The sequence below is a fragment of the Drosophila subobscura genome, chromosome J, assembly GCF_008121235.1.
Source record: "Drosophila subobscura isolate 14011-0131.10 chromosome J, UCBerk_Dsub_1.0, whole genome shotgun sequence".
NCBI classification, from domain to species: Eukaryota; Metazoa; Arthropoda; class Insecta; order Diptera; family Drosophilidae; genus Drosophila; species Drosophila subobscura.
The window spans coordinates 23,683,517-23,696,031 of record NC_048532.1 but is presented as its reverse complement, the minus strand read 5'-3'; the positions used below and the strand labels follow the sequence as shown (position 1 = coordinate 23,696,031).

At 44.0% G+C, this 12,515-nt stretch overlaps 5 protein-coding genes across 10 annotated transcripts; 2 read left to right on the top strand and 3 right to left on the bottom strand.

Moving 5' to 3' along the window:
* Window positions 1-28: 28 nt before the first annotated feature.
* On the bottom strand, window positions 29-751 carry LOC117895115. 2 transcript variants are annotated; one of them, XM_034802521.1, is made up of 3 exons: window positions 583-751; window positions 269-535; window positions 29-202 (listed from the first exon to the last, which is right to left on the bottom strand). In XM_034802521.1, the coding sequence occupies exons 1-3, from the start codon at window positions 734-736 to the stop codon at window positions 162-164; spliced, it is 462 nt and encodes a 153-aa protein (XP_034658412.1). In that variant the 5' UTR covers window positions 737-751; the 3' UTR covers window positions 29-161. The 2 variants fall into 2 exon arrangements, with proteins under 2 accessions (XP_034658412.1, XP_034658413.1); XM_034802522.1 differs by having other exon boundaries at window positions 592-751.
* Window positions 752-1,052: 301 nt separating this feature from the next.
* LOC117895104 (DIS3-like exonuclease 2) lies at window positions 1,053-4,988 on the bottom strand. Its single transcript, XM_034802505.1, has 4 exons — window positions 3,656-4,988; window positions 2,179-3,598; window positions 1,989-2,108; window positions 1,053-1,924 (listed from the first exon to the last, which is right to left on the bottom strand). The coding sequence occupies exons 1-4, from the start codon at window positions 4,917-4,919 to the stop codon at window positions 1,264-1,266; spliced, it is 3,465 nt and encodes a 1,154-aa protein (XP_034658396.1). The 5' UTR covers window positions 4,920-4,988; the 3' UTR covers window positions 1,053-1,263.
* On the top strand, window positions 4,961-6,096 carry LOC117895112 (THO complex protein 7). Its single transcript, XM_034802518.1, has 3 exons — window positions 4,961-5,081; window positions 5,156-5,279; window positions 5,336-6,096. Exons 1-3 carry the CDS (start codon window positions 5,072-5,074, stop codon window positions 6,024-6,026), a joined length of 825 nt encoding a protein of 274 aa, XP_034658409.1. The 5' UTR covers window positions 4,961-5,071; the 3' UTR covers window positions 6,027-6,096.
* A 327-nt stretch (window positions 6,097-6,423) lies between these two features.
* Window positions 6,424-11,297, top strand: LOC117895106 (serine/threonine-protein kinase PRP4 homolog). 5 transcript variants are annotated; one of them, XR_004648899.1, is made up of 11 exons: window positions 6,562-6,578; window positions 6,691-7,092; window positions 7,184-8,204; window positions 8,265-8,519; window positions 8,594-8,826; window positions 8,892-9,000; window positions 9,143-9,679; window positions 9,742-9,970; window positions 10,432-10,483; window positions 10,977-11,137; window positions 11,200-11,297. XR_004648899.1 is itself a non-coding variant. In XM_034802509.1 (9 exons), exons 1-9 carry the CDS (start codon window positions 6,562-6,564, stop codon window positions 9,943-9,945), a joined length of 2,730 nt encoding a protein of 909 aa, XP_034658400.1. In that variant the 5' UTR covers window positions 6,424-6,561. The 5 variants fall into 5 exon arrangements, 4 of the variants coding, with proteins under 4 accessions (XP_034658400.1, XP_034658398.1, XP_034658399.1 ...); XM_034802509.1 differs by lacking the exons at window positions 10,432-10,483; window positions 10,977-11,137; window positions 11,200-11,297 and having other exon boundaries at window positions 6,424-6,578; window positions 7,184-7,682; window positions 7,731-8,204; window positions 9,742-9,945; XM_034802507.1 differs by lacking the exons at window positions 10,977-11,137; window positions 11,200-11,297 and having other exon boundaries at window positions 10,432-10,575.
* On the bottom strand, window positions 10,798-12,206 carry LOC117895111 (uncharacterized protein C3orf38 homolog). Its single transcript, XM_034802517.1, has 2 exons — window positions 11,952-12,206; window positions 10,798-11,889 (listed from the first exon to the last, which is right to left on the bottom strand). Exons 1-2 carry the CDS (start codon window positions 12,076-12,078, stop codon window positions 11,180-11,182), a joined length of 837 nt encoding a protein of 278 aa, XP_034658408.1. The 5' UTR covers window positions 12,079-12,206; the 3' UTR covers window positions 10,798-11,179.
* Between the last annotated feature and the right edge of the window lie 309 nt (window positions 12,207-12,515).

The window sequence follows — 12,515 nt, the reverse complement described above, 5'->3', positions numbered from 1 at the left end:
TTTCACATGCCAGAGATACAATCGCAAAATTTTCTGTTTTTATTTGCTTACAATTCTGATAGATCGACTCTAGTATTCGTACCAAGTTGAAAACTGGGATTTTTAGGGTTACTTCTAGAAGCATCCATTCTCATTATAACTGGGCAGTGACCAGTGGGGTACTATGTATTCCGACAAGCTCCCAAATGTATCCGTCGAACATCTACATAAGTTTCATGAGAACTCATGAGCTTTTTATCACGTGCGATTAGCACTCATAATCACTTACTCTGCCCACATCTAACGGCGCAGTCGAATTTCCCGACATTGTAGTAGTTCACGTTGTCGCTGCCACAGATGGGATTGTACTCGCTGGTCGCCGGACACGACTGCAAGCAGGCCAGGTACTGCGGTGACTGAGTAGTGGGTTGAGGAGTAGTTGTGCTGCCTTCACTTGGTGGACGTTGCTGAGACGATTCCAGCCAGGAGTTGCCGCCTCCCAGCTCGTTAACGGCCTGAGGATAGGCCGAGAGCCCGATAATCAGCAGCACAATGCCTAGGACGAGAACGTTAGGTTTTTTTGTATTAACGAACAGAATTGACCTATCACACCCAATAAACTGACGATGCTTTCCATTTCAGACAAGCCCTGCGCCCAGCGGGTTTGCTTGACTCTGAAACCACAAGTCTGAATCAGAGACAGCTTCGTTGGGCATTTATAGACACCCGACGTGCAACCGATTTTCCAATTACCCATCTTCTCACAACAAAGCTCTCTCATGCTTTTAAAAATATTTCATACGTATGCATACATGTGTACGTATACACTGTAGTATGTTTGTAGAAGTATTTTTGATAAGACGAAACCACGAAAAGGAACATTTTATTTACTTCTGGAGATGGTAAACCAGAATCGAGAGATCAATGAGTATTTTTAGTGAGTGTGTGTGAAAACCGGACGGACCTGAATATATTTCTTTGTGTGTTTGTGCCGACTTTACGTGCGTATGAGATACAGACTGTTGTGTGTTTTGGATTTATTGTTCATGGCAGTCTGCAATTTTGATGTTTTCTACAAGTTTTAAAGTGTACAAAAAACATTAATTTCTAGAGCTCATTGAGATATGCGCGTGCTATGCATAAGTAGGATGAGCGTCACAGATTTAATTTAGGCCTAGCTCTTGCCTAGCTAGGTGTCAATAATAGTGTCCATCGTGAATCAGTATTGGCAGAAAGTTTCGGATCAGACAATGTTTGGTTAATATAGAAGCTATACTTGTCTAGTTATAAACTGTTTTCCAGCATATTATAGATCCGCTGCTGTGGGTTTGGGTGGTGTTGTTGTTGATGTGCTTGCTGCTGGCTAAGAACCTGCGCCTGTGCTTCAGGCCGAACAACATTTGAGGTAATAGGGCATAAACTGTTGGCAGTGTCACTGTTGGTCGGACGTTCTTGCTGACTGTGCCGGGGCTCTTGCTTTTTCTTGCCGCTGAGCTGACTTTTAGACGCGTCCACTGGCTGGTTCTGGTTCTCCGTATGCAGAAAGCCAGTCAACTTGTTGTCCCATATCATAAGGTAAATGGGTACTATGGAAAGCATTTGCAACTTGCGGGGCGCCTGCCTCACTTTACGTTTTGTGATCAATAAAAAGTTGGGCGCATTCTGTGCGTCTACGAGGACCTTCTGCATTTTGTAATTAATGCTGATAACATGCCCCGATTCAAGGGTTACTACATTCATCATGTGCTGGTATATTTCCATAACTACAGCGGTCATGCTGACTCGCTGCTTGTTGCTGACGTATCGCTTAAAGTACAAATTGCACGACTCCTCGCCTGCATTCTTGGAATTGTATTTGCGCTCGTTCGCAATTTTTGTCAGCGAATGCAGCTCTGCAGGACTACGGCACGGAGGTGGGCAGTAGTTAAGCGAAGCTGCCAGTAGGCTAAACGAAAGATAAAGTGTCATTATATGAATAAAAGAAAAGTGTGGAAATCCACGGCAATTACCGATGCACCATTATATCGGGATATCGACGAATCGGGCTGGTGAAGTGTGTGTAGATGGGAATGGATAGGGCGTAGTGCCAGAGATCGGCCGGCTCTGTTTTTCCTTCGCTGCAAAAGTAGCTGGAATTTTTTGGGGAGTATACATTTAGATTCAAACGCATTGAGGGGCCAATACGGCAGCGTTACTTACTTAGCTCTTGCCATCGGTTTCATCAGAAGACGACTAAGACAGAAGCTCATCGCAAGGGGATTGGAGGCCTCCTGGCACAGTCTCACGATGCTCTGTTGAAGAGCCTTCGAAGAGCTGTAGTCTAAATTAAAACCCAAAGTCTGAAACTTCTCCTTTAGTCCCTTCAGTGACTTCATAAGCGGCGGCGGGTGATTTCGAAGCACTGAAATCTCCGGAAACGAGTCGTGGATAAAGCGCGCAACGGATTGGTTGGCCAAAAGCATAAACTCTTCGATCATGCGATTCGCCTCTTTCTGCTTCTCCACTTCAAAGTCTTCTGGCTCGCCACTGACGGGATCGAGAATAAAGCGAAGCTTGGGATTATTGAAGCTAATGGCCCCTTTGTCATAGCGTGCTTTGCGCAGTGAGCTCGCAATGCCATGTAAGCAGAGCACTCGCTTTACTACGTCATTGGCGTCAAAGCCGTTAAGGATGGTGGGAAAATCGTGTTCACTGAAGCGCTCGTGCGGATTGTCGATGATCTTTTGAGCGTGCTCGTAGGCAAACTGCGTGCATGACCTAATAATGGTCCGAGTAAACTTTGGCTTTTCCTGTAGCTGCACCCCGTTTCTATCCATGCGCCAGAACACCGAAAATGCAAGCTTATCCTCACCAGGCAGTAGAGAACAACGCATGCAGAGCGGCTGAGGAAGCATGTGGATAACTTCGTTGGCTAGATATATAGACGTTGAACGCTCTTTGACGATATTGTCCAACTCTGAATCCTCTTGAAGATAGTGAGACACGTCCGATATGTGCACGCCGACCTCATAGTCGTTATCTCCCACCTGTTCAATGGAGAGTGCGTCGTCCAGGTCACGCGCAGTCAGTGGATCTATGGTAAATACACATTTCTTCCGCAAGTCCCGACGTTGGGCCTGATCTTCTGTGCTCTCAGAAAAGAAGGGGCTTGCGAACATATCGTTAAATCGTTGCTCGAAGGGTTTTACATCGCCCAAGCTGTTGTGGATCATAATGGCCTTGAGTTCGTCCGGCAAATTACCAATGCGGCCCACCGGCTGAATCAATTCTGCAATGCAGTGCCCGTTGCAGTCAGTCTCGAGGATGTGGGCTAAGTAGAGCAGGCCACACACCTCCTCAGGCTGTTTGCTTCCTATGTGCTTCCTGCAGGCCATTTCCGGTATGTAGACTATCGGGAGGCGCAGGTCAAAAGGGCGAAACTTGTAAAATAGTTGATCCTTAGACAGCTGCGTTGGATTGGTAAACGATATTGTACCGACAATCTGGCGGAGCTCGGTTTGCTTGACAATCCCTATGACGAACGCCTTTGGGCAGTTGTCTGACGATATGACGACCACATTGTCAACTTCGGCGTCCGAGTCCTGGGCCGCTATCTCATCAGAGAGCTCCTCTGCATCGGCTGTCAGTGGAAAGAGGTTAAAGAGTGCTTGCGTCTTCATTGAAACAAGAAACTTACCTGGTGGCATGGATTGAGCGCCAACATTCAAAACAAAAGCACGCACGGTATCCCCTTCGAAGGCGTACCTTCGAGCCACTGGCAAAAGTACAATACCGTCATGCTCGAGACCTTCACGATCAGTGGACATTGTGATAAACGCCTGCTTATTGTTCTTGCGATTCACTCGAATTTCATCCTCAACAATTCTACCAAAACCTTCTTTTACAAGACGTTTCGCATGCGCTTCCAGATCGGAAAAGTCCCCAGAAAATTTCAATTCTGCCGGAAGCTTATGTTCCGCACCCATGTAGTTCCGAACTATCATATTGATATATGCACGCATCGCCTCCAGTTCGGTCTTAAACGACTGCGTAGTGCTTTCACCAGCCGCTTCGTCTGATTTCTTACTCCTAATCTTGCGCGCTGATCTGGCCTCTTGTTTGGTCGCTTGCTGCTGTGCAGGGGGGCTGTTGCTGCTTGCGCTAGACACTTCCGAATCGCGTCGTGGGCGTTCATTCCCCTTCTGGGGAAGAAGCCGTCGAGTTACGTCGCTGCCACCATCAATACGATGGGGCATTTGGCGAAGAGAAGTTTGTGGAGACATGACCACCTGTTGTCGGCCCATATCATAATGGGATGTCCACTCGAGCTGCGACAGCACATCACTTTGGCGAATGAGGCGACCCGCATATGTATTGACATCTGGAGACACCAAGGAAATCCGTTGAACTAGCTCCTGCAGAGCGTTTACCTCCTCCCTGAGTGCTCGCTTAGACTTTTTTCTTTGCTTAACAGGTCCTTGGGCAACGGAACTGCATACCGAATATTCTGGCATTGTGTTAGCCTGCATTTGGGGAGGTGTGTGCATCGGAACTTTCACCGGCACCGCAGTGTTACATGGTCCTGCGAAGTGATGCTGCACGTTCATTGGCATTGGAACCCCCACCAGAATTGGGCCGGACGCAGCATTACGGGATATATTTGGAGCAAGTCCGCTTCTAGGCGGTATATCTAATGGCAGCGTTTGTGGCAATGATGTATTGATGCGCATGAAGTTATTAGCGCCGAAAGGGACAGTGGATGTCGACTGCATCTCCATCTCTCGTCCAGCCTTCTGAAGCCTGGCCGCCAGGAGTTGAGACCGCTCACGCAGCAAATCGATGTTGATTTGCCCCGTAGGCAGTTGAACCGACTCCGACGTTCGATTCATTGGATCAGTTCCTTCGCTGCGGCTTTCTCTCGCAATGTCTCCGCCCACATCAGCGCCCCTCGATTTTAACATGTGAAATATATTTTCCAAATAATGTTTTTTTAAATAAATTGGCTAAATTTGTGAAATCACTCTCTCTATTTTCGATAGCCTGACAGATACGGGCACACTTTTTATTATACATCGATAGATTCTTTTTCGACAGCAGCCGGTGCGGTGTAGAAATGAACGACGGTAAGTAAATAATTGTTTATTATTAACGAAAATATATACATATCTAAATCTATCAAATATTCCTATTTCCACAGAGGAAATTATAAAGCAGCGACTGCTTATTGATGGCGACGGTACTGGAGAGGACCGACGCTTGAATGTGCTACTTAAGCAGTTTCTCAAATATGCAAACTCCAAAAATGACTCGCCGGAAACTAGGTATGCAAATACTAGACGAGTGAGGCCCAAATATAGTTTTTTGGTTTATTTTACAGCCAAATTATGTATGACCGGCTGATGGCTCAGTTTGCCCAGTGCAAGCTGACAGCGTTGAAGAATGTGCAGACTCTTCAAATGATCAAAGAGGAACGCGAGAACTACAGCAAGCTGGTGGAACAGCATGAGGAGAGCATTGAACTGGCCAAGGAGGAGATTGAAGCGAGTAAGAAGGAGCTAGTGACAGCTAAGCAAATTCGTAAAAACAAAATGGAATATGATTTGTTGGCCTCGCTCATCGAGCAGCAACCCGATCGAAACGGCACTCAGAAGCAAATAGAAATAATTAAAAAAGAAATTGATGACCTTATACAGAAGAAACTCAAAATGGAGCGCAAGTTTCAGAAGCGTCGGAACGATTTTACTCTTTTGATGTACAGCATCCACGAGCTGGAGCAACAATTAGAGCAGGACAACAGTTCCTCGTCGTCGTCGTCATCCTCCAGCGAGAGCGATCCCACATCACAGCCAGACTTGGACGACAACAATGGCATTATGGAGGTCAGTGACGACGAAGACGATGATCTTAATACTAGCAATCCTACAAAATTCGACGGAGTCCGAAGAGAGGTCAAACTACCCTCAGTTTCTACAGAAGACTCAAAAGCCATGTCTGTGGAAGAGGATGCTGTTCTCGAACTAAGCATTGACAAAGATGAGCATGATGTAGACGTTGTGGTTGCCAGTTAGATGTGTACATAAGTCGAATAATAATTAAAGAAAAATGTACATGCTAGTTGGCTTCGCTTTTCCTAAAGAATGTTGAGTAACTTTTGTGGATAATATATTTTTAGCTGAGCTGGGTCGCTCAACAGAAAACCAAAACGTCCCGCCTAAAATTGCAAGCACTACTATTCATGCCGTTCACAACGACTTCCCTTGCCTACCATACGATGCAGGATTGAAAGAAAGCAGCGAAACTCAAAGACTCAAAGGGGTGTGCCAGTTATGCTGTGCAGCATACAATGTAATTCATTTTGCTTCATTGTTGGTTGTTGGTACCCTGAAAAGAGGGGAAAGTAATTTTCATTCGTGTGTGTGACCGCACTTTTTCTGCCAAACGATATATCGATATTCGATGGTTCTCACACCCGATTTTATTTTATAAATGCATTCACATATATTCACATATGTGTAAGGAAAAGTTAACTTGATAAAAAATAATCAGATTTAAGACACACTTTAGCTAGTATTGTTTTCCTTTAAGTGTTTGTGATAAAACAAAATGAGTGACGAAAAAAGGTAAGTAAATATTATAAATTACGCCATGCAATTTTTTTGTGTTTTTGGTTATGTCGTGTGTGTGTGGTATGTACATACATACATTATTAATTTCCCATTGCTCTCGAAACAGTCTCGACTCAAGCAATAATAGCGGAACAGAGGAGCGCCGTGCCAAGCTCAAGAAGCAGAAGAAGCATAAGAAACACAAAAAGTTCACATCCAGCAAGAGTGATAAAGATAAACATATTCACAAAAAGCACAAAAAGTCCAAGAAGCGTCACCACCGCCATAGCGAGTCTTCGCATGATTCTGACGAACATTCAAGCGCCAAGCAACAGAAGAGCTATGGACTTAGCGACAAGTTCTCCGAAATCATGCAGAAGGCGAGCCGCAATGGCACCGAGTTGTGTATATCTAGCTCTAAATTATTGCAAACAGACCCGTGTAGTCTCGTGGAAGAGATTACAAAGACCATACAGAACAAGGTGCTCCCAGTTTTGGAGGTGGGCAGTTCGAGCAGCGAGAGTGATGTGTAAGTTAATCTGAATTTCGAAATGCATTTGACTGCGCTTGTAATGCTTTAGTTTTGCCACATTTCTGATATATGTTTTTACACTTTTCAGCCCCATGGATGTTGCTAGTCCGATTATTGCTTCCATTATAGAAGATGAGTTAAATTTAGAGGATCTTATGAAGCAGAAGGCATTGCTACAGGCCCGCCTGGGCGCGTACATGTCGGACCCAGACGCTGATGAAAGAAGTGAACCCAATTCCCGAACACAGTCGGTGCAGCAAATACCCAGCAAGGGCCAATCGCAGCCTTTATTCCAACCGCATCCGATGGTCGTCAGCAAGTCTGCAGCGCCGCTGGCTACTGCAACTAGTAAAAATGTTAATAATAAACAGTCTAGCATCCATAACTCAAATGAATCCGATGTTATATTATTGGATGATTCTAGCGGAGGCCAACGCACGCCCTCGCCTACGAAAGAGAAGCGAAGACGACACGCATCACCTTCCCCAGCAGCGGCTATAAGTCGTGTACGCGACGATCCGGTTCATGGACGACGTGATCGCCGCTCTAGAGACCGGGATCCGGTGCGTAGCCGCACTCCCACTCGCCGGCGTAAGGAGGAACAGACTCGGGCCCGTAGTCAAAGTTCCCAACGACGGAACCTTCAGCAGAACAATCGTAACATGGAAGACTTGCGGCAGGAGATCAATCGCGATAAACAGCGGGAGAGGCACGAGCATAGCCGGGATCGGGAGCGCCGTGGAACAGGAACAGACAGACCACAACCCACTGTTGAACCACGTGCTGGTCGTCCACGGGAGCGAGACAGTCGCTTCAATCGTCAGCGGTCTCACAGTCGCAGTAAGTTTGAGTCAGACAGGCGCCGTGAGCGCGAACGCTTCCAAGATCGGGATCGTGGTGGCTTTGGTGGTAACAATCGTGTTGGAGCACGTGGCGGCGCTGACAACGACCGAGACCGCTACAAAGGCTCACTGAGCGAAGGTCAGAAGATGCACGACAAGGAGAGCAGTGACGATGACGTCAATCTGGATATTGACATCAACGAGGATGAAGATGATGAGGAACGTATCATAGAGCAGCGTCGGAAAAGGCGCGAGGAGCTTCTTAAGGTTAGTCGTCCTCTAAGTCCTTGCTAAAAAGTGTATGCCTAACTTGTACCTTTGCAACAGAAACTGGGAACAGGGCAGGAATCGCCCACTCCTCAAAACTCAAACTCCTATGAGTCTCGTAGCACCTCGGCAGGCTCGTCGCAACGCGATCGCCAACCAAGAACTCCCACGCCCACCCTCACACTCAATGACTTGGATCAGTCTAAGGAGCAGAAGCAGTTGGAAAATTCCAACAGTCAAAAGAATAGTTCGGGAAAAGAGAAACGCAATGAGTGGGACATGTTTGCGGATCAGGATGTTGATTCCAATTTCGATGTGAGTTACAGGCTTGTAAATTTCGGTCCCCGATTCCCATATTGCCTCAACTAACCCTATGTTACCTCTCGTAGTCGCCAAGCACAATTATTCACAACAAGCATCAGCATGAGAATCCCTCCCTTACCGACAACTGGGATGACGCCGAGGGGTATTATCGTGTACGGATTGGAGAAGTTCTAGACAATCGCTACTTGGTAAGTGGCTATACGGGTCAAGGAGTGTTCAGCAATGTGGTGCGTGGGCGGGATCAGGCCCGGGGACAGGCAAATGTAGCGATCAAGATCATTCGTAACAACGAAATTATGTAAGTAAAATATTTGTAAATATCTTACGCTGTTAAAACCTATTTTATATGTTCAATGTGAACAGGCATAAAACCGGGTTGCGAGAGTTAGAAATCCTCAAGAAACTCAACGATGCCGATCCCGAAGATCGTTTCCACTGCCTGCGGTTGAATCGCCATTTTTTCCACAAACAGGTAAATGTACACACACAATATACATACATACATATATGGCCAAACACAATATAATAGACTTTTTTATTGTCATTAATATAACCATATAGCTTTTCGTCTTATAACAATTTTTTTCTTACTCCTTTTATTTTTCTCCGTCAAGCATCTCTGCATGGTGTTCGAGCCACTGGCCATGAATTTGCGTGAGGTGTTAAAGAAATATGGCAAAAATGTCGGGTTGCACATCAAAGCAGTGCGCAGCTACACTCAGCAGCTGTTTTTAGCCCTCAAGCTTCTGAAAAAAACAGGTATTCTGCATGCGGACATTAAGCCGGATAATATTTTAGTCAACGAGAATAATTTGATTCTGAAGCTTTGCGACTTTGGGTCTGCTTCGGCCATAAGTGACAATGAAATTACTCCGTACTTGGTGTCGCGGTTCTATCGATCGCCAGAGATTATTTTGGGAATACCATATGACTATGGAATTGACACTTGGTCTGCTGGTTGCACCATCTACGAGCTATATACGGGAAAGATTTTATTCAGCGGAAAGAGTAATAATCAGATGTTAAAGTTTTTCATGGACGTGAAGGGCAAGATACCAAATCGTATTGTAAGAAAGGGCCAATTCAGAGAGCAGCACTTTGATCAGAACTGCAATTTCCTCTATCACGAGATAGACAAGCTCACGGAAAGGGTAAGAGTAGAAACACTTTGCATTTGCAACAAAACAAAATTACTTTCGTCTTCCATCTGCAGGAGAAGATTGTTGTGATGCCAGTCGTAAAGCCATCGCGCAACCTGCAGCAAGAACTCATTGCTGATCAAAATCTGCCCGATGATCAGCATCGCAAGGTCACTCAGCTCAAGGATCTGCTAGAGAACATGTTTGCACTTGATCCAGCGAAGCGGATCTCACTCAATCAATCACTAATGCATCCCTTTATACAGGAGAAAATGTAGAGATGAACAACGACATCGAATAAACGTAATTCTTTTTTCTAGCTCGTAAGAAAACTTATACGCCCAACTCGCGTTAGTTACTAGTTTTAAAATTCTATCAGAGAGAAAGTTCGCCTAGAAATCACCCGCACCTTGCATTTACATTTACACAAACGATGTAAATATATATGTACATATGCTTTGTTGTTTCTGGCTACCAGCTGTACAGCTATTAGGAGTAGGGGCTTTGGTCAACGAATTAAAAAAATATGCTTTCGATTAGAAAATTTGTAGGCGTGTGTTACGCACTACACATTTAAGTATTCTAATACTTTGTTTGAAAACGCATGTATCCGATTTCCAATACACAATATATACACATATATGTATATATATATATATATATATATAGATATATATATTCAATATTCTATAAATATACATTCCGTTCACGATCTGCCCATTTGACTTAAAAAACATACATATTAATGTGTACTACAATTTCAGTGTGCCGCTGATCATGGAAGAGCGCTCCTTGTCCGTGTGGCTGACTCAACTGGTAATAATTTATTTATTCGACCTTGCTAAGGACACCCTTTAAATATACGGCGATAGTCATTCGACAGCATTTAAGATTTTTAAGCAATTAAATACATAAATAAAACAAATTATTTTGTTTGGTTGCATATGCCTGATATTTTTTGTATTCGTTTAACTTGCATACTTATTCGTACACCATAATTGACAATAGCTTCAATTTGTTGTGTAGAAAAGAAACTTTATTTTGACATAGATTAAATATAAAATTGTTTTTGTTAGTCTCTTATGGACTAATAACATTGAAGCCTCCCTCCATAATTGCTATCTAAAAAGTTCTCGTAGAACAGCACTGTATTTATTCTTTACTTATTCAAAACTATCAATGTAGGGCAAAATTCTCTTAATTGAAGTTGGCAATCAACACTAAAAACTATGACTGGGACTAATCTATTGTTGACAGAGTTCTATAATCTCTCTCTTTTCTAATGTCCACATTCTCTTTGAAATTTCAGTTGGGTTGACTACACAAGTCTATACGGAGACCTCTTTGATCTTCGCGTGAAATTGTAAGTTTATACAAAATAACTTCCATATTTCTAAGCTAAGGGTAAGTTAAGATAACCAAACAGATACGTGATATAATATGGTGGACGGGCTCCTGAGCTATTGAAAGGTTAGTTCATTTCACATTTAATCGTTCTATAGTAGTCCACCGCTAGTCCAATTCTTCGTTAGGCATCGGAAGGGACAGTACTGTCTGCAGAGTCTCGCACTCTCTCAGACTATGGAGGATGCGTGGCTGAAGCTCGCTCTTTAGCAAGCATTTAATTCTTTTGGGCTTCCAATTGTTTTCGGAATAGGGATCACGCAACAGTACAAAGACGCATTCAAAAACGCCGACACAGGACTCGGTTGTGTGAAGAGTTCCACAGGAGAGTACCAAGACTTGACCATAGGAATCCATGCGCCCTTGTATTCCACCGTGGGTTAAGTTTGGATTAAACTGGAAGCCAAATTGTTTTTTTGTACTTATAAGTACTGAAAGTACTTCTGCCGCCGTCTGACACTCTTGCACATTAATTCCATCGCTAGCAATAATGGTCAAGTGCAATGCCGCATCGTTCCACAAATCTATAAGGCTGAGCTGGTCAGAATTAAAGCGTTCAAAAAACCACTCGCCGAATTTCCGAGCGATAGTGTGAATGGGATACTCCTCTTCGTTGCTTGGTGTGTTAATGGGTTCTACGGGTTGCTGTTGCTCCCAATACTGGATAACTTTCGTTACCAAATCCGCCTTGGTGAAGTTTGTTGCTATCTGCGGTAAGCGTCTTTTCACATACATAAACAGGAGTTCGCGCGTGACGAGACGTTTGGACAATAAAACGTGTATGTCTTCAACGTGCGCCATCAGGTAATCAAGGGCGTCTGTAAGGGTATATTAGCGTCTAAAGATGTGTCTCTATTAAATAAAGTCTAGTGTTTCTTACCCCCAGGATCTTCGATTTTACACACATTTTTTGTCGTACTCTTGGCTAGCTGTATCAATACAGCCCTGTTTTTCTCATTCATCAAGAAGTCTCGGAGACCATTTTTGTAGACTTCCGATATGGGCATGGCTTTTCAAAACTTGTATTCCAGATGTCTGGCTCTGTTGAACTGGATATTTCCTGTTGGCTAATTATAAAAGCGTTCCAGTAGATATCAATTTTCCGATTTGCCTGACTATTATAAAATCAGCTGTTTGCCATGAAGAAATGGTCACATTAAACCAACAGTGTTGCCAAATGCTGGGGGGGAAAAATTCTGCTTGTTTATTTTGTGAATTTCTTAGTTTATGCACGATTATAACTCGAGTTTTATTTCAATAAAGATATTTTAAACAATAGAATCCAAACAGAACTTTATTTCCGGTAGACTGGCTTTGATAGCACGTGGCATATAAATAACTACATTAACCGTTCCGAACGTGTTCATAACAATGGGCTGCTGTCATTTGTTGATCACGCTTTAGTTTTACAGTTCGCGAGTTTGTTGCGGCATAACTTCGCAGG

What these genes read in the sequence shown, in the direction of transcription:
- LOC117895115 (XM_034802521.1), bottom strand. Translation starts at nt 736, where the DNA reads ATGGGTAATTGGAAAATCGGTTGCACGTCGGGTGTCTATAAATGCCCA. An exon ending in CAGTTTATTGGGTGTGATAG is followed by an intron (nt 536 to 582) that starts GTCAATTCTGTT and finishes TTCTCGTCCTAG; the next exon opens with GCATTGTGCTGCTGATTATC. An exon ending in CGCCGTTAGATGTGGGCAGA is followed by an intron (nt 203 to 268) that starts GTAAGTGATTAT and finishes AAACTTATGTAG; the next exon opens with ATGTTCGACGGATACATTTG.
- LOC117895104 (XM_034802505.1), bottom strand. Translation starts at nt 4,919, where the DNA reads ATGTTAAAATCGAGGGGCGCTGATGTGGGCGGAGACATTGCGAGAGAA. An exon ending in AAACCGATGGCAAGAGCTAA is followed by an intron (nt 2,109 to 2,178) that starts GTAAGTAACGCT and finishes AAAAAATTCCAG; the next exon opens with CTACTTTTGCAGCGAAGGAA. An exon ending in CCCGATATAATGGTGCATCG is followed by an intron (nt 1,925 to 1,988) that starts GTAATTGCCGTG and finishes TCTTTCGTTTAG; the next exon opens with CCTACTGGCAGCTTCGCTTA.
- LOC117895112 (XM_034802518.1), top strand. An exon ending in AATGACTCGCCGGAAACTAG is followed by an intron (nt 5,280 to 5,335) that starts GTATGCAAATAC and finishes TTTATTTTACAG; the next exon opens with CCAAATTATGTATGACCGGC.
- LOC117895106 (XM_034802507.1), top strand. An exon ending in ATTCGTAACAACGAAATTAT is followed by an intron (nt 8,827 to 8,891) that starts GTAAGTAAAATA and finishes CAATGTGAACAG; the next exon opens with GCATAAAACCGGGTTGCGAG. An exon ending in TAGACAAGCTCACGGAAAGG is followed by an intron (nt 9,680 to 9,741) that starts GTAAGAGTAGAA and finishes TTCCATCTGCAG; the next exon opens with GAGAAGATTGTTGTGATGCC.
- LOC117895111 (XM_034802517.1), bottom strand. Translation starts at nt 12,078, where the DNA reads ATGCCCATATCGGAAGTCTACAAAAATGGTCTCCGAGACTTCTTGATG. An exon ending in TAAAATCGAAGATCCTGGGG is followed by an intron (nt 11,890 to 11,951) that starts GTAAGAAACACT and finishes ATACCCTTACAG; the next exon opens with ACGCCCTTGATTACCTGATG.